The 27,354-nt window shown below is 56.4% G+C and overlaps 2 protein-coding genes and 1 pseudogene across 5 annotated transcripts; 2 read left to right on the top strand and 1 right to left on the bottom strand.

The window, feature by feature from the left end:
• CHADL (chondroadherin like) lies at positions 1 to 12,482 on the top strand. 2 transcript variants are annotated; one of them, XM_059680779.1, is made up of 6 exons: positions 1 to 1,902; positions 3,292 to 3,460; positions 4,190 to 5,887; positions 6,405 to 6,571; positions 7,198 to 7,381; positions 12,264 to 12,482. In XM_059680779.1, exons 1-6 carry the CDS (start codon positions 1,895 to 1,897, stop codon positions 12,288 to 12,290), a joined length of 2,253 nt encoding a protein of 750 aa, XP_059536762.1. In that variant the 5' UTR covers positions 1 to 1,894; the 3' UTR covers positions 12,291 to 12,482. The 2 variants fall into 2 exon arrangements, with proteins under 2 accessions (XP_059536762.1, XP_059536761.1); XM_059680778.1 differs by lacking the exon at positions 1 to 1,902 and adding an exon at positions 2,020 to 2,230.
• Positions 9,889 to 27,268, bottom strand: L3MBTL2 (L3MBTL histone methyl-lysine binding protein 2). Of its 3 annotated transcripts, none has more exons than XM_059680780.1 (17): positions 27,161 to 27,268; positions 23,835 to 24,075; positions 22,118 to 22,251; positions 20,312 to 20,435; positions 19,467 to 19,546; positions 17,787 to 17,904; positions 17,232 to 17,366; positions 16,898 to 16,986; positions 15,736 to 15,967; positions 15,226 to 15,302; positions 14,956 to 15,060; positions 14,463 to 14,610; positions 14,262 to 14,344; positions 13,750 to 13,984; positions 13,227 to 13,292; positions 12,338 to 12,454; positions 9,889 to 11,895 (listed from the first exon to the last, which is right to left on the bottom strand). In XM_059680780.1, the coding sequence occupies exons 1-17, from the start codon at positions 27,182 to 27,184 to the stop codon at positions 11,783 to 11,785; spliced, it is 2,121 nt and encodes a 706-aa protein (XP_059536763.1). In that variant the 5' UTR covers positions 27,185 to 27,268; the 3' UTR covers positions 9,889 to 11,782. The 3 variants fall into 3 exon arrangements, 2 of the variants coding, with proteins under 2 accessions (XP_059536763.1, XP_059536764.1); XM_059680781.1 differs by lacking the exon at positions 27,161 to 27,268 and adding an exon at positions 25,154 to 25,250; XR_009450985.1 differs by lacking the exon at positions 9,889 to 11,895 and adding an exon at positions 13,530 to 13,585 and having other exon boundaries at positions 12,413 to 12,454.
• Positions 21,032 to 21,189, top strand: LOC132228815 (U2 spliceosomal RNA; annotated as a pseudogene).
• Positions 27,269 to 27,354: the final 86 nt, after the last annotated feature.

Raw genomic sequence — 27,354 nt, forward strand, 5'->3', positions numbered from 1 at the left:
AAACCCAGCATTCACAATAGGACTTAGTCTGGGAAAGGCAGGGGACAGGGTGGGGTGGGAGCACCAAGCATTCGAAGTGACCCAAGTCCGTCCACCTCAGAGCCATATTCTTCAAGTGGAGATAGAACACAGGAGAGCAGTGTTCTGGACACACAAAAAGCTTAAAATGGGGCCTTGGCCTGTGTGATGGGAAAATACCATGGAAGTGAAGACAAGGTGAGAGAGTGGAAAGACCTGGCAACGTGGGGAGCATAAAACAAGGACTCGTGTTGAGAATAAACCGCCACTGTTGTGGAGTCCTTACAGAGGGGATGCTGGGGGCCGTGTGAAAATGAACACATTAAAAAACAGCATCACAGGCGAGTCTCACAGACTAAACGTTGAGTGAAGAAAGCCGGACATAAAAGGTGTGCACCATGATTCCATTGATAGGGGATTTGCTGAGTGAAATAGCACATGCAGAGGTTGTGTGTGATGGGGGTCTATTTCTGCTTAGACAAGATACAAAAGCTTAGCTGGTGTTGCTCAATGGTTGAGCATTGACTTATGAGCCATGAGGCCAGCCCACAATTCCCGGTCAGGGCACATGCCCAGGTTTTGGGCTTGATTCCCAGTAGGGGGCGTGCAGGAGGCAGCCAATTGATGATTCTCTCTCATCACTGATGTTTTATCTCTCCCTCTCTCTCTGAAATCAGTAAAAATAAAAAGGGCCCTAGCTGGTTTTGCTCAGTGGATAGAGCGTCGGCCTGTGGACTGACGGGTCCTAGGTTCAATTCCTGTCAAGGGCACATGCCTGGGTTGGGGGCTCAATCCCCAGTCGGGGCATGCAGGAGACAGCCGATCAATGATTCTCATCATTGATGTTTCTATCTCTCTTTCCCCCTCTCCCTCTCTGAAATCAATTTTAAAAATATGTTTAAAAATTAAGTCAATTAAAATAATGAAAAACGCAATTTCATGTTTGCTATGGTCTGGATGAACTATTTCATTCAAAAATGCAACTGTGTGCTCAATGGTTAGAGCGTTCTCAAACCAAAGGGTTGCAGGTTTGATCCCCAGCTATCTTTCTCTCTCTCCTTTCCTTCTCCCCCTACCTTCCACTCTCTCAAAAATTCAATGGAAAAAATATTCAAGTGAGATTAACCTAAATAAATAAATACACATGTTTCCAAGAAGGTAATTATTTGTATATTTTTTGCAACACTGTAGCAAAGACTTGGAAGTAACAGAAATTAATGGGTAAGTGAAGTTGATACATTTATACCAGGAAATACTATGCAGCTGTCAAAATGAATGAGTATGGCTAAGAATCAATTTGAATAGCTTACAATAATTTGATATTGAGTGGGAAAAAAACATTGCAGAATGCTGTATGTATGGTATTAAACAATGTAGGTAATGTTTAATCACAAACGGAACAGACAGAGTTAACCATTCTTAAGCACCTATGTGCCAGGTGCCTAATTTAATGCCCACAGGAACCCACTGAGCTAGTTACTAATTATGGTTTCTCCTCACAGAGTAGGAAACTGAGGCTCCGTGAGGCACAGCCCCACACAGGACCCCACAGCTGGAGGCCCCTCAGCCCCCCCAGGTCCCTCCCTGCCGGGCCGCCCTGGGAATTGGCTGCCCAGGCCGGGCCTTCAGGCCTGGGCCGGAATCCTGAGCTGGCGCTGGGCAGGAGGCCGTGTAACTCCAGCCGCTGCTCCCGCCCCTGCCCGCCCCTCCTTCACCTCAGCCTCTGCTGAGCTGCCCACAATGCCTCCCATTCAGCCCTGTCCCCGCTGCCAGGCCTGCAGGCGGGGAGGGGGCTCCTGCCAGCATCCAGACAGGGACAGACGCAGCCTTTCCCTTGTGCTGCTGCTCTTCCAGGCTGGACTGCCCATGAGACGGCATGGAGGGGTGAGTCTTCGGGCCCCGGGAGAGTGGGGTGGGGGGAGTAGAGAAGCAGAGCGGCTGCAGTCAAGCCCCCTTCCCCCCCAGCCCACCCCGCCCCTCTCCGGGCCTCTGGGATCTGCCTGGGCAGAGACTCCAAGGGTCGCCTCAAAATGGGTTCCAAGGAGGCAGGGAGGGGGCTTGTCCCTCAGGGATCTGTCCCCTCCTCCAGGCCCCCCTCCCTGGTCCACCCTGAGCCTCAGCCTCGCCACAGACTGGGGGATGCCACCAGCCCCAAGGCCAGGGCTGAGCCCTGAGACCCCAAGGAGAGTGAAAAACAGATGGTGACAAAGCAGTGAGTGGAAATGGGGGAGGCCCAGGGTGGAACGGAGTCCAGGGGTCAGGACAGGCTGCTAGGGGCCCTGACAGAGCTGTAAACAGAAGGAAGAGCCGGTGCGTTAGGTGTTGCAGGTGAGGAGGGAGCCCTGGGCTTAGGGTGGGGGAGCCACACGCTGAACCTCAAGTGTTTGAGCGGATTCCCACTGGAACCAGGAGCGGGACTTGCCATCACAGGCAGCTGGGAGGTGCTGAGGGCTTTCAGCGGGGCTGTCAGGGCCCATCTGTACTTTGGAAAGCTCCCTTTGGGGCTGAGCGGAGCGTTGCTGAGGCAGGAGACACACTGTGGCAGCGACTGTCCCCAGGAAGCAATAGGCAGTGGCTGACGTGACATGAAGAGGTCCCAGTGGGTGATGGAGGAGTGGGGGTGGGGGTGGAGGGACAGACCTTGCCCAAAGTTCAGCCCTAATCCCAGACCCTCAGTTTCCCTTCCCAGTCCTGGCCAGCTAGTGACACTAAAATGAAAAGGACAACAGGGAATAAACAGGAGAGGAGAGGGCTGAGCCATTGGCTCACCTGTCAGGTGGCTCTGACCAGCCGTTAAGGGTCCTCAAGGCTCTCGGACCCCATAATTCCTGGTCCCCCAAGTCTTACCCCACAACCTGGGCTGGACCTAAGCCCTCCCCTCTGGCTGGCAGCCTGTCTTCTTGAGGTGAGTGTCATTATGCTCCCTGCCACCACGGGGGCTGCTTCTGCCTACACCTCCCACCTCGGCTGGGAGGTCCAGGCCTCCCTGGACTGGGAGCCTCCCTATAGCTGCACAGGCTGAACCCAGAGGCGTTCTAGGATTTAGCAAGGCCTCCGTGCACACAGGGCTGACAACCAAAGGCAGGTGCCAGGTCACCTCTCTGAGCCTCAGTTTCCTCCAGCGTAAAGCAAGGCTAACAACAGAACCTCTGCTGCGTGGGGGAGGGGAGAGATGACACCTTCCCTGGGGCCAAAGGACCAGAGCCTGGGCTCCGTGAGTGGACAATGTGGGACCCTGGCCCTGTGAACATGGGCTCTCCCTCTCTCCCCCAGTCCCCAAAGCATCTCCTCGGTCCTGCTGCTGTTTCTGCTGCTGCCCCTGGGCCCAACTGGGCACACAGCCGCCCAGCGCTGCCCACAGACCTGCGTCTGTGACAACTCCAGGCGGCATGTGGCCTGCCGGCACCAGAACCTCACTGAGGTGCCCAACGCCATCCCTGAGGTCAGCAGGGTGAGGGGGTGGGGGAGGGTGGCAGGAGGACTCTGGCTGGCATGAGAGGACCTGCCTCTGCCTGGCTGGGAGGAGACCTTGGAAAGTCACTTTTCCTTTCTGAGCCTCAGTCTTCACATCTGTAAAATGGGAATGATAATAAGCAACAACAAGAAGACAAGCTATTTAAAATCCTCTGTGATTGGCATAAGTAGTTGACCTATAAATATTGAATTAATTACAGACCCTGTGGCAGAGAACAGGAGATATACTGGAGGAAGATATGGTGTCTGCTCTAGAGACACGAACTAGTGGGGACAAAAGTAAATGGGCATGCCCAGCCGGTGTGGCTCAGTGGTTGAGCGTCGACCTATGAACCAGGAGGTCACGGTTTGATTCCTGGTCAAGGCACATGCCTGGGTTGCAGGCTCGATTCCCACTGTGGGCTGTGCAGTAGGCAGCCAATCGATAATTCTCATCATTGATGTCTCTCTCTCTCTCTCTCTCTCTCTCTCTCTCTCTCGCCCTTCCTCTCTGAAATCAATAAAAATATTTTTAAAAAAGAAAAAAAAGTAAACAGGCAGTGATAATTGACCGCAAAAAGTGCCAGAGCTGGGGAGGCCCAGGTGGCAGGGGAGGAGGAGGATGAGGGAGGTGAGGGGGAGGAGACGTGGCCAGGGGCGGCCAGGGGCCCGGGCCGCACTCCTCCTGTGGCGCTGTCTCCTCTCCCCTGCCCCTCAGCTGACCCAGCGGCTGGACCTCCAGGGCAACCTGCTGAAGGTGCTCGGCCCCGCCGCCTTCCAGGACCTGCCTTACCTGACCCACCTGGACCTGCGGCACTGCCAGGTGGAGCTGGTGGCCGAGGGTGCCTTCCGCGGCCTGGGCCGCCTGCTCTTCCTCAACCTGGCCTCCAACCGCCTGCGCGCGCTGCCCCAGGAGGCGCTGGACGGGCTGGGCTCCCTGCGGCGGCTGGAGCTGGAGGGGAACCTGCTGGAGGAGCTGCGGCCGGGGACCTTCGGGGCGCTGGGCGCACTGGTCACCCTCAACCTGGCGCACAACGCCCTCGTCTACCTGCCCGCCATGGCCTTCCAGGGGCTGCTGCGCACCCGCGGCCTGCGGCTGGCCCACAACGCGCTCAGCGTGCTGGCCCCCGAGGCGCTGGCCGGCCTGCCCGCCCTGCGCAGGCTCAGCCTGCACCACAACGAGCTGCAGGCCCTGCCCGGCGCGGCTCTGTCCCAGGCCCGCGGCCTGGCGCGCCTGGAGCTGGGCCACAACCCCTTCACGTACGCGGGCGAGGAGGACGGGCTGGCCCTGCCCGGCCTGCGGGAGCTGGTGCTGGACCACGGCGCCCTGCAGGCCCTGGACGCCCGGGCCTTCGCCCACTGCCCGCGCCTGCACACCCTGGACCTCCGCGGGAACCAGCTGGACACGCTGCCGCCGCTGCAGGGCCCGGGGCAGCTGCGCCGGCTGAGGCTGCAGGGGAACCCGCTGTGGTGCGGCTGCCAGGCCCGGCCGCTGCTCGAGTGGCTGGCGCGGGCGCGCGTGCGCTCCGATGGCGCGTGCCGGGGCCCCCGGCGCCTGCGGGGCGAGGCCCTGGACGCCCTGCGGCCCGCAGACCTGCGCTGCCCCGGGGACCCGGCCGAGGACCCGGACGAGGACGAGGAGCCGGCGGCCGCGCGGCCCCGCGCCCCTCCGGGCCCCGCGGAGGAGGACGGCGCGGCCCAGCCCTGCCCGCGCGCCTGCGTGTGCGCCTCCGCGTCCCGGCACAGCAGCTGCGAGGGCCGAGGCCTGCAGGCCGTGCCCCGCGGCTTCCCCGGCGACACCCAGCTCCTGGACCTGCGGCGGAACCGCTTCCCGGCGGTGCCCCGCGCGGCCTTCCCGGGCCTGGGCCAGCTGGTGTCGCTGCACCTGCAGCACTGCGGCATCGCGGCGCTGGAGGCGGGCGCCCTGGCCGGGCTGGGCAGCCTGCTGTACCTCTACCTCTCCGACAACCAGCTCTCGGGCCTGGGCGCCGCCGCCCTGGAAGGGGCCCCGCGCCTGGGCTACCTGTACCTGGAGCGCAACCGCTTCCTGCAGGTGCCGGGGGCCGCCCTGCGCGCCCTGCCGCGCCTCTTCTCCCTGCACCTGCAGGACAACGCGGTGGAGCGCCTGGCGCCCGGGGACCTGGCGGGCGCGCCGGCCTTGCGCTGGCTCTACCTGAGCGGGAACCGCCTCTCCCAGGTGTCCCCCGGCGCCCTGGGCCCCGCCCCGGAGCTGGAGAAGCTGCACCTCGACGGCAACCAGTTGCGAGAGGTGCCCACGGGGGCCCTGGAGGGGCTGCCTGCCCTCCTGGAGCTGCAGCTCTCGGGGAACCCGCTCAGGGCCCTGCGGGATGGCGCCTTCCAGCCTGTGGGCCGGTCGCTGCAGCACCTCTTCCTGAACAGCAGTGGCCTGGAGCAGGTGGGCAGGGGGGGGGGGGGGGAGGGCAGCTTGGTCCTATGTAGGGAACATTCACTCAACAAACTCTGCCAGCCCGGCAGTGCCAGGCCCGAGGCTGGGCACGGGGACCCTTAGATAAGCCAGACTACTCTGCCCAGGGAACTGGGTATGGGCGACAGAGCATCTGAATCCATGCCACACAGAGGCCTGCCCGGGAGGGCACTGCTGGGGCTCCGAGGAGGGAGGAGGCGGGGACTCAGGGTCCCCTACTGTTGTGCACTGTGAGGCAGGGTGGAGCCTCAAGGGGCTTTGCAGCGATGGGGGTGGGGGTGGCTCAGGCAAAGCAGAAAGCACCGTGACCGGGTCCAGGTGACTTGCAAAGGGCAAGCGCTTTGGCGTCAGAGGCACCTACGTTTCCACCCAGGCGCTGCCTCCTGCTTGGCCACCTGAGGGTCCCCACTGCCTTGTGCTAGGGGAGCACGGGCCTCCCTCCCTGGCCCGACAGGAGCTCACCCCAGGGCCTGGCGCTTCCTTGCAGGTTTCTCCCGGGGCCTTCTCAGGCCTGGGGCCCCGGCTGCAGAGCCTCCACCTGCAGAAGAACCAGCTGCAGGCCCTGCCCGCCCTGCCCGAGCTCAGCCAGCTGGAGCTGGTCGACCTCAGTGGCAATCCCTTCCGCTGTGACTGCCAGCTGCTCCCACTTCACAGGTGAGCACCTCCACCTGGACCCCCAGCGGGACCCGCCAGCTGCTCTCAGTCCAGTCCCCACTGGCTCTCCAGGGCCCCGTGTCTGCCCGGCTGAGCAGCTTTCGGGGAGCGGGGTCCTGCCAGGGCACAGTTGGGGTGGCTTCTCTGAGCCTCGAGTCCCTCAGCCATAGAGTGGGAATGAGATCTGCCCAGCCCAGCGGGGCCGGACCTCATCAATATTCGTGGGCGCTTCACATAATTACATGAGAAAGCAACAATTACCTGGAGTCCTGCCTGTCTGGCCGTCTGACTTGGGCCACACAACCCCCTTCTGTAAGGGGCTGATAGTAATCGTGTCCACCTCATGGCGGCGGCTTGTGAGCAGTTACATTGAATTAGTTACGTGTATAGATTGGTGTGAGCCATTACAGCCCTGCGTAAGTGTTTATCACCACGACTGCCCTCTTGTTACAGAGAAGGGATGTGAGGTTGGAAGAGACTTGCTCAGGGTCACATAATTGGTGAGCGGCTGAACCAGGATTCTCTGGAGTCGGTTCTCAGGCACGAGGCCCCACTGCCCCAAATTCCCGAGGCCCTCGCCTCAGGAAAGCTCAGCACCATGGGTTCCCCGAACTCTCTCTCCTCAGGTGGCTCACTGGGCTGAACCTGCGCGTGGGGGCCACCTGTGCCGCCCCGCCCAGTGCCCGCGGCCAGAGGGTGAAGGCTGCAGTTGCTGTCTTTGAAGCCTGCCCGAGCTGGGCTTCCAGGAAGGCCAAGGGCCCCAGTGCCCGGAGAACCCGCGTGAAGGGGAGTCGGCGGGGAGCAGACAAGGTTGGCAGGTGCGGGGAGGCCTGGGGGGGGGCAGGTTCCAGAGCTCCCGGGCAGCAGGGCTCTGGCTTCTCTTGGTCTCAGTTTCATGTGGTTCTAGATCTGGGCAAGGACCCATTGCCTCCATTCAGGAATGCCCATGCCCGCCTCCTCACCTCCTCTACCTCTGGGCGGGGCCTGGGGTGGGTGTGTCGGGCTCGCTGCTTCACGTGATTTCATCCTGTGGGACAGTGGCCTTTCCGCTAGGCCACAGCACACTGGACCGACGTGTTCGTGAAATCAATCCCACTGTCGCTGAAAGGCTGGATCCCTGTTGACTCAGCCATTTCCCACTCTGACCTCGAGGGCCTGGCTATCCCTGGGGCCGGCAGGCCAGCAGTGCCGATGCCCCCTGCGGCTCGGCCACCAGCGGGACTCCACTCTGCGGCAGTCCGTCAGCCCCTGGGCACTGTGTTCACCATCCTGACAAATGCATTCACACCTGAAAGATCAGCTGTAGCCAGATCTCAGCACATCAGCGGAGAGTGAGCGAGATGCGGGCACCTCTCTCCAGGTGGGGCCCGTGCAGGGTGGTGACGGCACTGGGGCGGGAGGGTCTATAGGGGAGCAGCCAGTCCTCAGAGGGAAATGAGAACACAACAAGGAGGCACTGGGAGGGAGAGGACCCGCATCGGAAGATTTGGGGTGCCTGGGGACCGTTAGATGATGGAGCAGTTCCCTGGGGCTGCAGAACCACGTACCACAAACGGTATGTTTATCACCTCACTGTTCCAGAGATCAAAGTCTGAACCAAGGCATGGCCATGGTCATGCTCCCTCTGACGCTCTGGGGGGGTCCTTCCTGCCCCTTCCAGCTTCTGGGGGCCCCGGATGCTCCTTGCCTGTGGCAGCACAGCTCCAACTTCTGTTATCTCCTTGTCTTCACATCATCTCGCGACATCCTGTGCCCCCTTCTTATAAGAACACAGACTATTGGGTTAGGGTCCACCCTAATGACCTCATTTGACCTTGATTACCTCTGTGAAGTTTCTATTTCTAAATAAGGTCTCATTCTGAGGTATTTCTCTGGAGGACATAATGCAACCCCTAACGGTGTTCCTTGTGGGGGTAGAAAGGAACCCCTCATAGGACCCTAAGCTGAAGGTGAGCAGTTCTGCCTTAGAAGCAAGGCCTGGAAGAGTGGTGACAGCGGCAGCAGAGGCCAGCTGACACTCGTGTGCATGGACTTGCGCCAGGCTCGTGCTGACGAACAGCACGGGGCTCTCCTGGTGCCAGCCCGGAGCTCCTGGAGCACACCTGCCGGCCCCAGCTCCAGGCCAGGGCTTTAGCTCAAAGGGACCGCCCCCCGCCCCCCAACACACACAGAGTACGGTGGTGCGGCAGGAATGGGGATACCTCAGACCATGCTCTCCAGCCACCCTTCCTGAGACGCAGATACCCCACCAAAGGCCAGCCTGGAGTTCTGGGCTTGTTTTATTTTGTTGAAAGTGGCAGTTTTCCCCCAGGAACACAAAGGAATTGCAGGATAAGGGTCCTGAGCTGTGGCAGGATGCTCTGGGTCGGGATGCTGACCTTGCCTCTCCTTGGAGCCTAACCTCTAGCTTGGGCCCAGCACATGGAAGATGCTTAGTGTTGAGGGAATGAAGTGCAGCAGCAACATGGCTGATCAGCCAGGGTTTAATCCCGCTGCTGTCATTTAAGTGGTAAATTTAAGCAACCAAGTTACTAGACCTTCAGGAGCCTTTCCTGTCTGTAAAATGAAGGCATGTTCCTTGCAGGCCCCTGTGGAGATGAAGCTGTAAATGTGTATAAACCAGGGCCGGCATGTGAAGTTGTCATAAACGGCCGTCCCCTTGCTTCTCAGTCCCTTGGGCAGAGAAGGTCCGGACTAGGTGGCAGGGAAGTGTGAGGTGCATTTGGACGTGGCGAATCGGCACCGGGAGCCGCGGCATGTCCAGCAGAAGCAGGGAGTCGGAAGGCCCTTCAGGTTCCCAGCCAGCAGCCTCACTGAGACCATCGGGAGCTGAGACACAGGGTCATTCTGTGCCCTGGGGAAGAATGCCCCAGAGGTCAACTCTTGCACCTGCGACACATCAAACGGACCTTTAGGCCCCATCCGTACCCCTTCATGTCGTACACACTCATTGTACCAGGACCATGCGGAGGGCACGAGGGACAAGGCACAGGCTAGGGCAGTGGTGGCGAACCTCTTGAGCTCGGCGTGTCAGCATTTTGAAAAACCCTAACTTAACTCTGGTGCCATGTCACATAGAGAAATTTTTTGATATTTGTAACCATAGTAAAACAAAGACTTATATTTTGATATTTATTTTATATATTTAAATGCCATTTAACAAAGAAAAATCAACCCAAAAAATGAGTTTGCGTGTCACCTCTGACACGCGTGTCCTAGGTTCGCCATCACTGGCGCTCGGCCTCGGGGGAACTCAGGGTCTGGGGGAGGGGAATGGCAGAAATAAGGGCACTACGTGTGGTTGCTATGGAGACAGGTGCTCAGGAGACAGGTGCCATTTATTCTTTATTGCTTCTTCACATGTGAACTCACCTCGCAATTGTTACTATGAGGCGGTATATCAGAATACACGCTGCTGTAAGGAACAAAACTCAGACAAACTGGACTTCAGCAAGTAAGGGATTTCATTATCTCACTGTCTGGGGAGGCCAGTCCAGGGCCTGAGTGGCAGCTAAACTTGTCCTTCAGCTCCGCCGCCAGGAGCTTTTGTGCCCATGGCACCTGTAGGCGTCACTTCTTCATTCAAGGAGAACTAAAGGCCAAAGTGCCATGCGATTCGTTTTCCCAGAAGCCACAGGGAACACCTGGGCCGTCTCCGTCCCTGGGGGTTGATGCCACGGCCTGTCACACCCAGGTCTGTCCCTGCTGTTGGCCTTCACTGTTTGCAAATCGAGTCACTTTTTGGAGAAATCAGGCTGCACCAACAAGGTGCTTTCTGGGGCTCGTTTCTGCACCGTGTGGGGCTGCCTAATGCCTTCAGCAAAGGAGACCAGACCATGTTCTCCCCACTGACTGGAAATGGGCTCCCCTTGGGCTGATCACCCATCTCTGGGATGACACCACATAGCCAGGCCCTGAGCAAGCAGACAGCACCCCGTGTGGCAAACACAGGCCACAGCAGCCTGATTGACCAGCTCAGAGGCGGCAGCTGGACTCCGGGCCAGCACAGCTGCGCCTTAGAGGTGGACCCTGACAGTGCGGCTCCCTACCCACAGCAGAGGAAAGAAAAGGGCTGAGGCCTGCAGCTTCCGCCTTAGGTTCCAGAAAGGGGAGCGAATGAAGAGACAGGACTGATCAGAAAGGAGACAGTTTCAAAGGAGACTAATTTGGGCAAACAGGAGGTGAACTAGAATGTAATTTCCGAGAGGAGCAGGGAAACCCGTGTTAAGGAGTTAAGGGCTTGGACAGCAGAGGAGAGGGAACCAGGAAGTGTGTCCTGTTACCCCTGCTCCCTGCTTCCGGAGCTCCTGCACGGGCTCCTCCGCCAGCAGGGCTGACACTCCCCTCGCAGCCCTGTGCCTCTGACCCTGGTTCACAGAAGGGGAGTGGCAAGGACAGGCCCCAGCCCAGCCGGCCTCTGGAGCAGGTTCAGATCGAGGCTGGAGGTCGTCTCCCAATCAGGTGAGGCCCCCACACCTGCTGCTCCCCCAGGGGCACGGGCTGGTGTGGTCTTCCCCTTGCTAGGTCCCTGCAAGCCCCCAGCCAGGGAGCACAACCCACCTCTGCCCTTTTAGAAATGGGAACTGGTGCTCCTGCCAACAGAGAACATAGGTCAAGGACGCCTCACAAGCCACTGAAACCCACCTCCTGGTCACTGCTTCTCAGCTGCCCAACAGACATGGCTGTCCCTGCGGTGCTGGGAGCAAAGAGCACAGCCCAGGAGGCAAGACAGGCCACTTGGTAAAATGCTCAGACCATCACACCACTCACCCCAACCAGGCGAGGCCTCCCCCTCAAGAGCGGCTGCAGGCCTTTATCTATGTGCCGTGCTGGGCCGCACACACAGGTGCACGCACACTTCACTGTTTTGTCTTGCAGTGTGGCAAGCACAGGCCACAGCCCCCAACCCCGGCGGCTGAGGGGTGTGGAGGGGGCTACTGGAAGGGAGAGCTTCAGGAACTGCAGCTGGAGAGGGAGCCACTCCGACCATGTGGGGACCCCAGGCAGCCCCAGTCACTAGGCCTTGCCAGAGGGCAGATGTCACAAGGCAGGTCAAAGGAGACCCGGCTCATCCTTCAGTGCCGGGCCCTCAGCACCAGGCGTTATTTATGCAAAAAGGCTGAGTCTCCAAACTGAGGAGGGTGGAAGGGAGGTGGCGACAGAGGAGCCTGCGCTGGCCGCCCCGGTGGCCAGGCTGGCAGCAGGGGCGGCTCAGTCGTCTGCCTCCTGTTTGATGTTCTCGATGGAAACAGGCAGCTCTGGACTCAGGGCCTTGTCAGGCGTGGCAGCTTCCACATGCTCTTCCTTCACGCGCACAGCGATGACTGAAGAGGGAGGAGGTGGGGGTGGGGGGAGAGAGAGAGGCTGTGCATGTAACGCTGGGAGGGTGGGGGCTCCGGATCTGGGGAAGGGATCTCACTCCCTAGATGGGGGTCTCAGGATGAGGTGCGGAGAAGGCCCAGGCCCCGTCATGCCCGCCAGGCTGGCTGTGCCAGAGACGCTGCACCTGCCCCTTTGCCGCTCACCCTGCCAAGCACGAGGTGGGCAGAGGTGGAGAGGCCAGGCTGAGCTGCTTGGCTCCGCTCAGATCTGGGGGTGGGTGTTTCGGAAGCTCTTCTGCCCAGTGGTCTGAGAAGGGCTGCTTGGTGCCCAAAAAATTCCCTTCAAAATTGACTGTACCCTTCTGTGTCAGGTGGGGAAGGAGAGGCGCCGCCCCTGAGCCCTGCCGCAGGCCGCCCTGCCCGCCAGCCCGCCCTGGGCTCTTACTCTCATCGGGAGCGGCCCCTGCCGAGACCTTCTCTGTGGCCCGTGGGTCCTCATCCAGCAGGGGCTTCTTGGACCCCTGTCTCAGGGGCCGCGTCTTGGTCGGTGGCATTCTTTTCCCTTTGAATAAAATCGGAATTAAACCCGGCATTAGGGTCACATCCATGCGAGGCTTGAAGGTTGGATCTCATCCAGCGGCTGGGCAGCAGAGCAGAGGGGATGGTACCGATTTAGGGGAACTGGCCTGAACTTCTGACCTCACCCCTCGGGCCCTGTGCCCGAGGCTCAGAGCCCTTCACAACCTTAATCCTGCTCAGTGGCCTCCCACTGCGGGCACCTCTTCTCTGGGTGGTGCCGATCATGGAGGCTACCTCGCCACCACCCTCCTCTACTCCCTGACCCCTCCAACCGGCTGCCCCGAGCCAAGCCCCTGCTGGACTCAGGACCTGCTGAGAGTGGCGCCGCCTGGGGAAGTGACCCTGAAGCTGTGGCTGCCTTTGCTCCCATCCTGGAGGGGGCAGAGGGAAGACCGGCAGCCTGGGGAGCAGCTTCGTTTCCTCCAGCACCTCTGACTTCCACACTCAGCAGCTGAGCACAGCAGAGGGGTCGGTTCCTGTCATGGGCAGCATGGGGTCCCTCCCTCCCCTTCTTGCTCTCAAATACAACCTCCTGTCTTTTCCTGGCATCTGACCACTGCCAGGGACTAAAGGCTCCCTACTCTGCTCTGGGTCACTGAAGACAGGATGATGGCCTGTGAGGCCAAATGGGAAGGGGAGGAGATGGAGGGACCGTCGTCATGACCTCAGTGACAACACCCAAGCTCTGCTCCCAGGGCCACAGGCCCCGCTGATCCAGGTCCCACACCAGCCCAGGCAGCTTTAGAGCCACTTACTTTTCTTCCCAAACTGCTTCTTTCTTTTCTTCGTGGCCTCTTTGGCCTTCAGAGGTGTGGTTGGCTCTGTTGTTGAAAGAAAAGGACAAGAGGTGAGGAGAGAGTTCTAAGAGGACACAGGGTAGAGGCACATCCCGAGACCCCTGCCCACCCCTCATAGCCTCCCTGACACTCGGGACACCCCAAGAAGGAAAGCCAAAGTTGGGCATGAGAAAGGGGAAGGGGCTGGGGGAGGGACTGGAGAGCAGCTGTCCCTTCCCACCCTCGTCACCAGGGCTGCACCGAGGGACCTGGGTAGTTTACCTGGGTGCATAAGGGCACGAGCATATGACAGAGTGGGCAAGATCAAGGAAGGAGCTCTGCAGGCCAGAGGGAAAGGGAGACAGAGAAGTCAGGAGCAAGGGTGGGCCAGGAGACTTCTCGATCTCATGCCACAGAATGAGGTGGGCATGGGGCAGGGGGCGTGGTTGGAAGGAAGGAAAAATGAAAGTCAGGAGCCCCTTAGGGCTGCAAGAACCCAGACCTGTGGCCACGGGTGGCTGGAGCTGGTAGCCGGTGAGCTCGCACCAGCCGACGGGGTAGATGTCCGGGGACTCACAGTCCACCCACTGGTCATACTCGTTGTCCCAGCCGTCAAAGTGGATGCTGAGGAGCCGATGCACCACCCGCTTCACCGTGGCCACGCAGATGAGCCGGGGCTCCATCAGGTCCACGGCCTCCAGCTTCATGCCCACCTTGAAGCCATGGTTGGGGCAGTCCTGGGAGGAGGAAGAAGGCAGTGACCTAGCCAGCCAGCTCCCTGCCCCAGTGGTGAGTGCCTGCAGGGGAAGGTCCCTCTGACCAATGGCCCCCCTGTACTTTGTGCCCAAGCACCAGTCCCTGTGGGAAAGGGACCGCTGGACTATTAGGGCGCAGTGCCTGTGTTAGGAGCGGGGCCCTCTCCCCGGAAGTGGCTGATCTCAGCAGCAGATACTCGCTGACAGTGGGCAGGGCCAATCCGAGGTCACCCAAGTACCCAGTCCTCAGTCTCCTCACCATGTTAAAGAGTCTCGATGGAGCTGCTTTTGACTTGGTCTTCTCCAAGTAGGTGTCCCAGTTGAAAGTGCGTGTGTCGTAGCCTGAGGAGCAGAAGGAGATGTGGAGGGAGGAGGGGGAGTAGGAGGAGGGGGAGTGGGAGAAGTCCAGGAGGGAGCACCAGCCAAAGGGGCACCTGTAGCCTGGTCAGGCCAGTCTTACCTTTTGGGAGTGTGAGCTCAATGTCATTCTTTTGGCAGAAGGTGGCTGGGAAGATGGCGTGGGAGGAGGCGTGGTAACAGAACCAGTCCGAGCCGTCGGTGGAGGCCCCCCCGTCCACACAGATCATTAGGTAGCCATCCAGGAGAACCTGGGGGTGGTCGAGAGGGGTACCCAGAGAACATAGTATCATGAGCTGCACCCCATCCCAGGGCAAGGTGGCTGTGGTGGGACACGAGGCCATGGCTCCCCTGAGCTGCTGCTCCAGCTACGGCACTCTGAAGCCTATGCTTGAGATTACTGACCCTCCTCACTGGACAGTAATGCGTGCCCACAGGGCCCACGTCTGTCTTTGTGCCACTGTGTTCTCAGTGGGGAGCTCATGGAACTTAGGGCTCCAGAAGCATGCAGCCGGAATGTGGTGGACATGGAGTGAGGGCTCTGCACCAGCTCCCTCCCCTGAGCCACCTGGAGGTTGAGGCAGCCACAAGCTCACCTTGCAGATGGTTGCCACGCAGATGTTGCCCAGATTCAGGGGGTCGATGGCCTCCAGCTTCATCCCCTCCTCAAACCAACCGCCTTCTGTGTAGACAGCGCGAACCTTAAAGGAATGGGACAGCTGGGGCACCTGGGACAGCCCAAGTGCAGGGCAGAGGGAGCAGGCCTCTCCTGCCAGAGGCCTGGGAAGGGAACAGGGAGGGCCAGGGTCCTAAGGCCTGGATTGGACCCAAGATCAAGGGGAAAGGGCCCAAGAGCTGTGCCTCACCTTCTTGAACAGGTAAGGAACAGCATCACAGTAGATTTTCCGGAAGGTGGGATGATGGGCCATGTCGCTGCGCCTCTCTTTTGGGGAGATGGCAGAGGGAGTGAGGGAGAGAAGGGAGTTGAAGGCTGCTAACAGGGCCATCGCTACACTCCCCAGAAACGCGGGTGCTGCCCTGCAGATGCTGCAATCTGTGTCTCAGCCCCCACCCGCCTGGACTAGAAGACAAAAGCGTCAGGCACGCTCTATGGGAACTATTAGCCCCAAGACCCATTCTCCTCCCAGGTGACAGGGGGAAGATGGGGCCTGTGGTCTCTAGTTCCAAATCAGTTTTACCACCTGCAAGCTGAGTGACCTTGGTCAAGTCACTCAACCTCTCTGGGCCTCAGTATTGCCAACTGCAGGGTGGAGATGAGCACCCATACCACAGGGGGTTGTTGTGGGGTACAGAGGTGCTCCCACTCAGCCTCGGGGTGGCAGAGCTGGGGTCAGGCTGCCTGGGGCTCTGCTAACCTGACAGCTTGATGCCGTGGCCGACACGCCGTGACCAACCCACTGGATGGATCAGGGGGCTCCACATATGGCACCAGAAGTCGTCGTCACTGTCGCCATCCTCGTACAGGAGCCGTAGGCGACCCCCAATCACCGTGTCCACCACGGCCATGCGGGTCCGAGACACCTGGGACTTGTCCACCACCTCCAGCCGCATGCCCTGCCGGAAGGGGTACTTCATGCTCTCCACCATCTGCAACATCAGAGCACAGGCTGCTGTGGGCATGGCCTGCCACCACCTTGTACAAGCAACCAGAGGACAGGGAAGTGGGGTGGAGCCGCCCGAACGCTGAGTCAGGAAGTGAGCCCTCCTGTCCCCCGATTCCACCCTGGCCTCCACGTCCTGAGGATGACACTGAGAAGGCACGCAGCTCACAACGCGCACACCAGAATGCCAGTAAGAAACCTGCAGGGGCCGAAACCGGTTTGGCTCAGTGGATAGAGCATTGGCCTGTGGACTGAAGGGTCCCAGGTTCGATTCCGGTCAAGGGCATGTACCTGAGTTGCGGGCACATCCCCAGTAGGAGATGTGCAGGAGGCAGCTGATCAATGTTTCTCTCTCATCGATGTTTCTAACTCTATCTCTCTCCCTTCCTCTCTGTAAAAAATCAATAATATGTTAAAAAAATAAATAAATAAAAAACCCATTATCTAAAATAAAATAAAATAAAAGAAAAGAAACCTGCAGGGAATTACAGAACCCTTTGCAGACTAAGGAAGCGGGGGCCCAGAGGGTCAGGTGACCTGCCCAGGGTCACAGTCATTCGTGCCAGAGCTGAGCCTTGAACCTGATCCCAGTATCCAGCCTTGTGCTCCTTCCGGGACCTGTGTTCTGACCCACAGGTGTCCCACACCCCCCTCTCCTGCCCGCCTCCTGCTGGTGGCACACACAAGCCTCCTGAGCAGTCGCCTTTGCTTCCATCCATCCAATTCCAGCTCTGGCCTCACCAGGCCGCGACTCTGAATGGCTTTTGTAGCACCTTAGTAGCAATGCCTGCCCCCATGGAGCCACTATGACTGTTAAACAAGGGTCTTAGGAAGAACCAACAAGCAGCAGGAAGCAAATCAAATAGGGGGGCAGGAAGGAGACCACTTAGGAGACCCAAAGGGCTCAGTGCCAGACCTTGATATGAAAATCCACGGGAAGCGTCCGGGAGCCCACCAACCGCTTCATGAGGTAGCCCTTCCAGTCGGTGAATTTGGCGTGGATGGCTGCGAGACAGAAGATTCCTGGTTACACGCTGACAGCACTTCCACCGACAGGGGGCGCCAGAGCCACCCCAGGAGATGGACGACTTATTTCTGCCTTTCGGTCGGTCTGCAATCACCTCATCCTATACAATCAGGCTCTAAACCTGGAGCTGCCACGAGGCCTCTGGGACAGAGGAGGCAAGTGGGTTCTGTTCCGCCTAACGGAAGGGCTCTCGGACACCAGCACACGGAACCCTCAAACTCACTCCGGGGCGGCACCAGGATCTTGCTGTTGATGGCGCACCAGCCGATGGGGTGGACATCCACGGTTCCCAGGTTGCACCAGAAGTCGTGGCTGCCATCGTTTTCAAAGCCCTCGTACCGAAGCAGGACTCGGTACCCTGGAGAGGACAGGAGCCGCAGTGAGGGAGGTGCGAGGGGAAAGGTGTTCTTAGGCCTTCCTCCTTCCGCAGCCTAACCCAGACTTCCAGCTGCCACCTCCAAGAACTCCTTGCAGACACTGTGGTCTCTGCTGTCCACCGAGTTGTGGCCAAAACAAACCCATGCCACTTACTTGGAAAGCAGTGCGGCATAATGGGGAGAATTAATTTTCTATAGCTTGAGTATCCCTGGAATAAACCTTAAAAAAATGGGAGTTTCCAAACTCACCCAGCTCGGTGGTCCCCTCTAAGGCAGGCGAGGTAGGGCTGCCAGGGCGCCAGCAACCCCAGCAGGTGGGGTTTTGTTGCCCACAGCACTGCCCACCCATCTACAGACGCCCCTCTCCAGACCCTGCTCCTCTTTGGCCAGAGGACACCCACCTGCAGCCTGGATGACAGAGGCGATCCAGTACACCCGGCTGGGGAGCACAGCGTCACTGTTGAGCACCTCCACCTTCATCCCCTTCATCACATCCTCCCACTGGTCATAGAGTGGGACCTGGGTGGGGACGAGAGAACCCAAAGGAAACAGTGAAGTCACTGCCTGGGCTGGCAGAGAAGAGCGCTGGCCCCACGGTTTCCCAACTGATTGTGTCTTTCGCCTTTCGCATCAGTCACTGATGAGGAAAACAGGCACAGGACGAGGGGGGAAGAGGTGAGCAAGGTGTGTCTGCTGCCCTTGAAGAGCAGTCAGGGAATGGAGATGGGGGTGGCCAGGGTGACGTCAGGGATCAGTCAGGCAGCCCCGAGTACTAGTCGGTACAGGACCAGCCCCTCGCTGTAGCATCTTGAGCACATCACACCTGTGCCAGCCTGCATGCCACCCTGCAGGACACATTACAGCTGCTAGTGCTTACCACGTGCCAAACCCTGTTCTTGGCACAAATATCACCTTAATCGTCACTCAAGCCTGGGCAGTAAGGATCATGACCCCGGGCTCTCACAGAGCCGCCCAGCACACACCACTCCGGCGTGTTCTTTCCCCGCCCCTCCAGCTGGTCCTCTCTCCGCCCGGACAAGTGCCCCGACAGCAGGGGCTGCTTTTTGGGTGCCTTCCCACCGACCAACCCTCACTTTGCTGCCATGGCACCTCATCTCCTTCGGGGAAACTCACCTCTTCTGCATCCCAGCCTGCTTAAGCCAATCGGGGTGTCCTGTCCCATGTCCCTGGCCACAGAGATTGGGTTCATCATAGACCCAGAATGCTACCCAGGCACACAGGGGCGGGCTTTTCCCAGAGCACATGAGCCGGACATGTTAAATGCAAGTGTGCTGTTAACTCCCCTGCAGCGAAGGTGCCAGTGCCAGGAGTGCTAGAGAATTCAGGGCAACTAGGAGAGGCCACCTGCACCAGCCATTCAGAGGAGTCAAAGGTCAGCTCTTCACTGTTCAGGGCACCCTGCAGAGTTCAGCAGCAGCTCAGAAAGGAGAGGCCAGGGGGCGGGTTTACTCTGGTAAGAGGCCTCCACCTACATTTCCTGGTGTTTTGGAAATTGGCTTGAAAGACAAAAGAGTGCTGCTCTAGGCCTCCCTCCTGGCCTGCAACACAGTCAGTGCCTCCACTCCACGCCCAGCCCCCAGGGCCTCACCCTGCTGGTGTTTCTCAATGATAGGGCCAGGGAGCCGCCTGCAGAAGGGGCTCCAGGAGGCATCCACATCCGCCTCCCAGGGACCAAGTGGCCCAGGGTAGTTCAGAAGCACCAAGCTTTCAATGGGAAACACGGACAATGGGAAGAAAGGAGAACAGGAGTTCATATCTGGTGCTCAGACATAAGCTAGCACCAAGTTCCATTATGTAAATAACAAGTTCCCCTCAGAGGGGCAGTGCAGTGCTAGAAGCCCTCAGTGAGGGTCCGAGGGAAGACTTGCAAAGAAGTGAACAGAAAGGTAAACGAGTAACAAAGCTGGACTTGGACCACCAGGACCCTGCTCCACCACCACTGTCCTCTCACGGTGCCAGTGCAGCGTCCAGCCTGGAACCGTGTTTGCGAGGCAGTGAGGTGAGGTGGGTGGTGAGCCCCTGGGTTCCCGGCTCCCTCTCCTCCCCGCCAGGGCACTCACGTGCTTGAAACAGCTGACAGGAGCAGCCTTGTAGCTGTGATCCTTCAGGAACTTCCCCCAGTCGAACCCCAAGACCAGCGCTGCAGACAAAGGAGTTGAAGAGAGTGGAGTCCGGAGCTCAGGCAGCAGCCACCCCAGGCAGCTGGCCCCTGAGGAGCCTGGAGGCAGGTCCCTTTCCCACCACAGCAGCGGCTCAGTCCCAAGTGCATGGCGAGGCCATCTGTCCCGTACCTGCCCCACGAGTGGCCATCAGGACCTTCTCCAAAGGCTGCCACTCTCAGGAGTAAACAATCAGAAGGAAATGCCTGGCCTTTCTTCCCCCAAAGGAAAATGAAATTCAAAGACCCTTGAGTTTAAATTCCTCAGACCTCCCCTGACCTGTCATTGGCTACAGCAGGCAACCCTCACGCCTATGGAGCTCGATTTCTGTCAGAAACTCAGACCACTCAGAGCAGAGTTGCTTTGTGCCTGTATTTAACTTGCTCAGAAATTGCTCGGCACTCAAAGTTCCCTTTCTTATTGCACCACCCCTCCCAACTAGACCTGGTTTTCCACCGCCCGGGAAACAGAAAGCATAGAGCTAACATCATTGCAAAACAATAGAGGCTAATTCATGGCTTTTGAATGATCAGTGGGGGTCCTGCCATTTACGGTGTCTGAAGGGATTTTCTGCAGTCATTTCCACAATAGCTACCAGGTGAGGAAGATGCAACCCACAGTAAGACTGGGTCAGGGCTCTTTCTAGCAGACCATCTTTTCTCCTCACTCCCAGAGTGGGCCACCCAGTCCTGGCCCCCCATACCGATGCCCAGCAGCTCCCTGAGCACAGTCCTCTGTCCGCTTACCATCTTGCCCTGTTGGTGTCCCATCTGCTAGCTGTCCTGTCCCTTGGGAGTGGAGAAAGGCTCCAATTTTGGCAGACCAGGCTGCTTTGTGCAGGACTTTGGCTTTCTTGGTAGGTGGTTTTCCCTGCAGGGCAGAGAGGATGTGTGGAGAATGTTGGCTAAGAATCTAGCTCTGGACTTAGACTGCTTAGGTTTAAATCTTAACATGGGTCAGTTCCTGGTAAGCTCTCGGGGCTCCAGTTTCTCCATTTGTAAATCAAGGTGATGCTAATAACAATAAGGGTTGCAAGGAGGGGAGAAGGGCTTAACTCTTGTTCACTGGGGAGGCACTGGGGACAGATGGCTGAGCAGTAAGGCAGAGAGGGACACCTGTTCCATCTTTCAAACTTTTGCTTCCTCCAGCAACCTTTTCCTAGTGGCTTGAACTCTCAGCCATTACTTGCTCCTGCGCTTCTACAGATTTATGGCAGAGAATGGGCTTCGGGGGATCTGTGAACGGAACCGGGAGACATTTTGTATATACATGGAGGTTCCGCTTCCATCAGGTGCTCAGAGTCCTCCCCTAAAGCTGAAGGACGTCGATCCATTCTGTAATTTGTAACCTAAGCACTGCTCAGAGGCCCAGAGAATTTGCTAGAGATCAGTGTAGTAGAAATGTGGGTTTAGAACCCACACAAACCTGGGGTCAAATCCTGGCTCAATTTTACTTGTGTGCCTTTCATCGCTTCTCGGCCTTTTGGCTAAGATCAAGTGTATTTGTGTACCTTTCAGCAAGTTACTAAAAATTTTTGGCCCTTTAAAAGGACTTTTTAAAAATTATTTTTAGAGATCACTGGTTACATTGAGAGTGCCAAACCCTTAGTAAGTACCTCCAAATTGCAGCTATTTACAATATTACTAGCTCACGGAGGAAGGATTTTCCATGCCTTGACTACAATCCACAAAATGAGGGCAACAACAGTAGTGGTCTCGTGACGGTGAGCGAGTGTAGGAAGCACTGAGCAGAACTGGCTCCCTGACTCCTACACATCAGAGCAGGGGCCGGAGCCTGCCCGCACCCTAGGTTCACCTGAGGAGCTCTTTGAAGCCCCTGTGTCCAGGCCACACTTCATCCCAATTAAGTCAGGCTCTTTGGGAGCAAGACCCAAGCGTCAATATTTTTAAAACCTTCTGGGTGAGCTCAACATGCAGTCAAGTTTGAGAACAGGCGTTGTGGACGGCGGCCAGTCACCACAAACAACACGAGGCCAGCACCTGAGATTCGCTTCCAGCCTCGCTCTGCTGCCTCAGCCCAGAGCCACCCTAGCAAGTCATTCTTCCTCTGGACTTCAGCACACGTCCCAGTTAGCGTCGGGTCGGACAGCACATCAGAATCTCTCCATGTGTGAAACTGCTATGAATGTCAGTAATTAACTGGAGACTGGTAAGACTTTCTGGCTGCCTATGACATGGAGTCAGAGATGAGGCATCAACCATCTAAACCCACTATGGCTGAGCCTGTGGCTGGCTCCCAGTTTCCTTTCAGAACATTTATAAAAGTGTGGTGCAAGGACCAAGGGCATTTTTGTTTAAAACTTACTGAACCTCCCCAGAGTGGGGAATGAAGTGAATGCAGCTCCAGGAACCTGCAAGTTAATAAGCTCCATAAATAGATTCCTCTGCCCTCTAAAGTTTGAGATCATAATAAATACCAGGTAATTTACATCCTCCCCAAGCCCTCTTGGCCCCTTGCCATCAGTTAGTTGGCTGTTCCTGTCTCAGTACCCTGGGCCCCAGGAAGGGTCTTCCCAAGTGACTGCCTCTCACCTGTAATCTAGCCAAGATACTGGCTTTCTTGGAGTTGGAGGAGTAGCTCCTGGAACAGGAGACGCTGCAGAACCTCTTGGTCTTGGAGAAGAAGGCTTCCCTTGTACCCACGATACCACACATCTCACAGACAGCTGGGAAGAGAACTTAGCACATGACTCACCTGATATGTCACCCCAAATCAAACAGAATGATAGGCCCTTCAAAACCTGGCACTGCATTAACCAGGTAAATCCTGAATCTACTTCACCTAAGATAAGCTGCTTGGCATCCCTTGGCTGTGTGTCAATAGTGGGGAAAAATCCACGAAGAAACATGTGTTGGAAAGTTTGCAGAGGAAAAAAGTAGAAAAAAGTGCCCAAATCATTTAACTTCTGAGTCTATTTTTTTCTCATCTATAAAGAGATTGAACTAGATCAGTGTTTCAACCCCAGCTTCACATTAGAATCACTTGGGGGCTCTTAAAAATGCCCAAGCCAGAGCTAGAGAACCCTGGGCTCGATGGTCTCTCTTGGGTCTTTCTATTCCTAAAGTTCTGAGATTCTAAGAGAACAACTAGAAGACAGAAGGGAGACAGACACACGAAGGCAGAGAGCACAGGATGAATAGAAAGGAAATAAGATTCAAGTGGCAGAGTGTCTTAGATAATTGTTCTGAAGAGTCTGGGCACCAAGGAACAGAGTCCTCAGAGACCGTCTAACCTGCCTCTCTTCACAGGCAGTGACACGTGGAGACCCTGACATGGGTCCAGCAGCTGTCCGAGCATCACATCACTGAAGCCAACTGGCTTCCATATGCTCCATGGGGATTCTTATCTGCCCAACCACCTACTCCTCTTACCCAGGCGTCACTTTATTCTCTATTTCCCTCACTGTCACTTCCAAACCATAAGCTATTTCTTGTTGCTTCCTGGATAATAATCAGAACACTTTAGGTATCCTACCTTCTCAACATCCACGCTTAAAAATCCACCAGCTGCCCTCGCTGGTTTGGCTCAGTGGATAGAGCGTCAGCCTGTGGACTGAAGGGTCCCAGGTTCGATCCCGGTCAAGGGCACATGCCTGGGTTACGGGCTCAATCCTCAGGAGGCAGCCAATCAGTGATTCTCTCTCATCATTGATGTTTCTATCTATCTCTCCCTCTCCCTTCCTCTCTGAAATCAATAAAAATATATTTTAAAAAAATCTACCAGTTACCCTGGCTCAGTGGATAGAGCATTGGCCTGTGGACTGAAGGGTCCTGGGTTCGATTCTGGTCAAGGGCACATGCCCGGGTCGTGGGCTCGATCCCCAGTAGGGGGCATGCAGGAGGCAGCCGATCAATGATTCTCTTTCATCATTGATGTTTCTATCTCTCTTTCCCTTCTCCCTTCCTCTCTGAAATTAATTTAAAAAAATATTTTTAAAAAATACACCAGCTATTCACACAAATGTAAAAGCAGTGCCATGTTAATGACTAGCACCTAATATGTGCTGAATAAAATCAGCTGTATGAAAGGAGTGAAATCACAGTTTGAAATCAGACTGCACCAGCGGAAATGACCTTTGGGGATACTTGGGGTGCTTCTGTCTCTCACAGGTCCTTACACATCGGATCCCTCATACTTAAGACCAAACAGCCCTTTACACCTGACAACTCTGTCCACACGGCCTATATCCCCCCCTCTTCCGCCACAGCCTCCTGAAACCTCCCATCTTCAGGAACACTCTGAGGGCACCTGGCTCGGAACCACTGCCGTCCAAGGAGCGAGGAGTCCCAGGGCTGAGAAGATGCAGGGGGGAGGTGGGCAGCTCCCCTGCTTCCCTCTCTTCGTTTTCTGCTTCGCTGGACTCCTCTAGATAGGAGCTGCTCTCGCTGCCCGCACTGCTGTTGTAACCCCGGAAGCTGTCATAGCCACCAAAGAGCTCCAAGTCGTCATCTTCCTCTTCCTCCTCCATGGGTTCTGAAGAAGGAATCTCCTAGTGCAAGAAAGGAGGACACACAGCAGGCAGGAATCCTGGTTGGCTTCGTGTACAGGGAGGGCAGCTGCAGATCGCTAGCTGCTCCCTTTCCAGTTTTTGGTCAGTCAACATTTTTGGGCAAAATGGCAGGCAGAATCAAACACCCCTTTGGGAACACCAGAATTGTTACTCTTGTTCATACACTTTGCAGGCACACTTCAACAGAATAGCTTAAAACAGAAAAAAACATGTTTTAGGAATTAAGCAAGCTCCTTCTGTGGATTTGTAAATGATGATATTTTACATGATTCAATAGAACACAATGATATGAAAATATCCTAAGTGACGTGCCTCATGAAGACTTTCTGGGAAAGAAATATACAGCCAGCCCTCCATATCAGTGGGTTCCACATTCCCGTAAAAAAACATCAACACAATGTTAGTGTTGCTGACATGTACCATATAGTTAGGCCTGTGGTCGCATCTGTACTGAACATATGAAGACAATTTTCTTTTCATTATTCCTCAAGTGATACAGGATAACAACTGTTTACATAGCATTTATATTGTATTAGGTATTATAAGTAATCAGGAGATGATTTAAGGTGTATGGGAGGATGTGCATAGGTTATTTGCAAATACTATGATATCTTATATAAGGGACTTGAGCATCTGCAGATTTTGGTGTCTATTGCACTTCACAGATGTTGCAATTTTCACAAATTGAAGGCAAGACTCTCCACCAGCAAAAAGATTACGACTGTCTTTGTTGCGGTGGTCTGGAACTGAACTCAGTAGAAATGTATTCTTTGCCCTTCAGCATATGTACATCAAAATCACCTCAAAAACAACTTAAGTCAGAGAAAAGTTAATTTGGGACCCAGACTGCCATAAGAAGGATTTGGAAGGCAGAAGACACACTAGCTATGGCACAGTGGAATGGACCACAACTTGGGACTTAGCTCTGAGCCTAACTAGCTGGGGCTCTGGGGCAAGGCATTTAACCTCTGGAACGCAATTTTCCTATCTATAAAATAAATAAAAAACTTGGCTCACAGGATGTGAGATGTAAATGAGATAGTGTATATGAATCTACCTGGCGTGTAGTAGAAAAGGTGTGAAGAATTTGGACTCTAAGTCAGGGCTCAAATACCACCATCTCTAGTTTTGTTGTTGTTGTTAATCCTCACCTGAGGATATTTTTTCCATTGCTTTTAGAGAGAGTGTGGGAGGGAGGGAGGGAGGGAGGGAGGAGGAGAAAGAGAAACATCATTGAGAGAGACACATCTATTGGTTGCCTTCCCCACACACATCCACCGACCGGGTGGGAGCGAGCAACCCTTCGGTGCGCAGTGTGATGCTCTAATCCAGTGGTTCTCAGCCTTCTGGCCCTTTAAATACAGTTCCTCATGTTGTGACCCAACCATAAAGTTATTTTTGTTGCTACTTCATCACTGTAATGTTGCTACGGTTATGAATCGTAATGTAAATATCTGATATGCAGGATGGTCTTAGGCGACCCCTGTGAAAGGGCCGTTCGACCGCCAAAGGGGTCCCGACCCACAGGTTGAGAACCGCTGCATCGCTGAGTACACTGGCCAGGGCCCATTGCTAGTTTTTACCAGCGGTATGCTCTGCAGTCAGTCAGTCTTTCAGTGTCTCACTTTCCCCATCTGTAAATGAGCACAAGACCACCTATTTCATAGGCTTTGGGGGAGAGTAAGGATTAATACATGTAAAGCACTGGAACAGTGACCTGCACATAGTAAGTATTCAATAAATATTGGCAATTTTTACTGGTTAAAAGCATGGCATTTCAAGTCAGATCTGCCCAGGTTTGAATCCTGGCTCTGCCACTTTTGTGTGCTTTGGTGCAAGACAGTCACCCTTGCCGCTCTGTGTTTCTTCACTAGTGCACGGGAAATAAAAGCAGGCCTCCTTTAGAAGACTGTTATGAAGATAGAGATATGTAAAGCCGAGATCTGTTTCCAGGACTTAGTGACAGCTCTCAAGCGTGAGCTATTATTCTTAAATATATATATTTATTTATTTTTTCCAATTGATTTCAGAGAGAGGAAGGGAGAGGGAGAGAGAGAGAAACATCAGTGATGAGAGAGAATCAACAACTGGCTGCCTCCTGCAGGCCTCCTACTGGGGATGGAGCACGCAAGCCAGGCGTGTGCTCTGACCCGGAATCCAACCCCCGGAATCCAACCGTGACCCCCTGGTTCAAGGGCGATTCCACTTTATAGTTCCAACTACACATGCAAATGTGCTAGAAAGGAAACTGAATTCAAATACAGGGTGACAAGGCCCTGGCCGTGGAGGCTGTTAGCTGGGCGGCGTCCCAGGAGGTGGCCAGTTGGGATCTCCGTCGGGGCACCAGCCTGGGGTGCGGGGGTCGATCCCCAAATGCCCAGTAGGGGGCGCGCAGGAGGCAGCCGATGGATGTTTCTCTCCCTCTCCCTTCTGGTCTCCAAAAACAAAAACAAAAACACACAAAACACAAGGCGACCGGAAGCCAATGATGAACGAGTGAGCGGGGCACAGGTCGGCAGAGCGGGGACCTAACAGATGGAGTCTGGGCGCCGGCCGGGCGTGGCGCCGGCCTCCTGCGCCTCCCGGGGCGTGAACTTCCTGGAGTCTCGCTACCGAAGCTGCAGCCAGTAGAACCGTAAAAGCGAAAGAGTACCCAGGACGGTGGTGCGTGTCCCGGGAGACGGCGCACGTGGGCAGCCTAGACACGGAATGCTGATTCTGCCTTCGTCTCCCGTCACGTCACCCGGGATGTGACAGGCCTCGCAAGCCCTAAAGAACGGGGCCGCGCGACAGGAGGGACGACGGGGATTCGGGAGCTCTCAGACCCCCAACCCGGTTCCCCTTCCCGAGGCCAGGGAGGCGGTTCCTCCGGGAACTGCTCCCAGACGCCGACCCCAGCCACCTCGGACCAGAAGGCAGCACCGACCCCTCTGGCCCTGCTCAGCCTGTTTATCCATCCCCCCACCCAGCACCGCAAGGCGTCGCTGGAAGGCCCGCAGCGGCGTCCCTCGAGCTGGGCTCTCGGGGTTCCCTTTCCCTCCCGCCGAAGTCCTCTCCCACTCACCTCGACGCCGCGCGGCTTCTCCATGAGACCCAACAGTTCCCACAACCGTCACCAGGTGCAGGAGGCCATATTGGCCTCGCCGCTTTTCCCGAGTGCGCTCATTGGTCGCCTCCCAGAGCCGCGAGCCAATCACGCTTCAAGAAAGAGGAACAGCCGGTGCCGCCCTCGCCTGCGCCCCGCCTCCCATTGAGGCG

Source organism: Myotis daubentonii, chromosome 2, assembly GCF_963259705.1.
Source record: "Myotis daubentonii chromosome 2, mMyoDau2.1, whole genome shotgun sequence".
Classification (NCBI taxonomy): Eukaryota; Metazoa; Chordata; class Mammalia; order Chiroptera; family Vespertilionidae; genus Myotis; species Myotis daubentonii.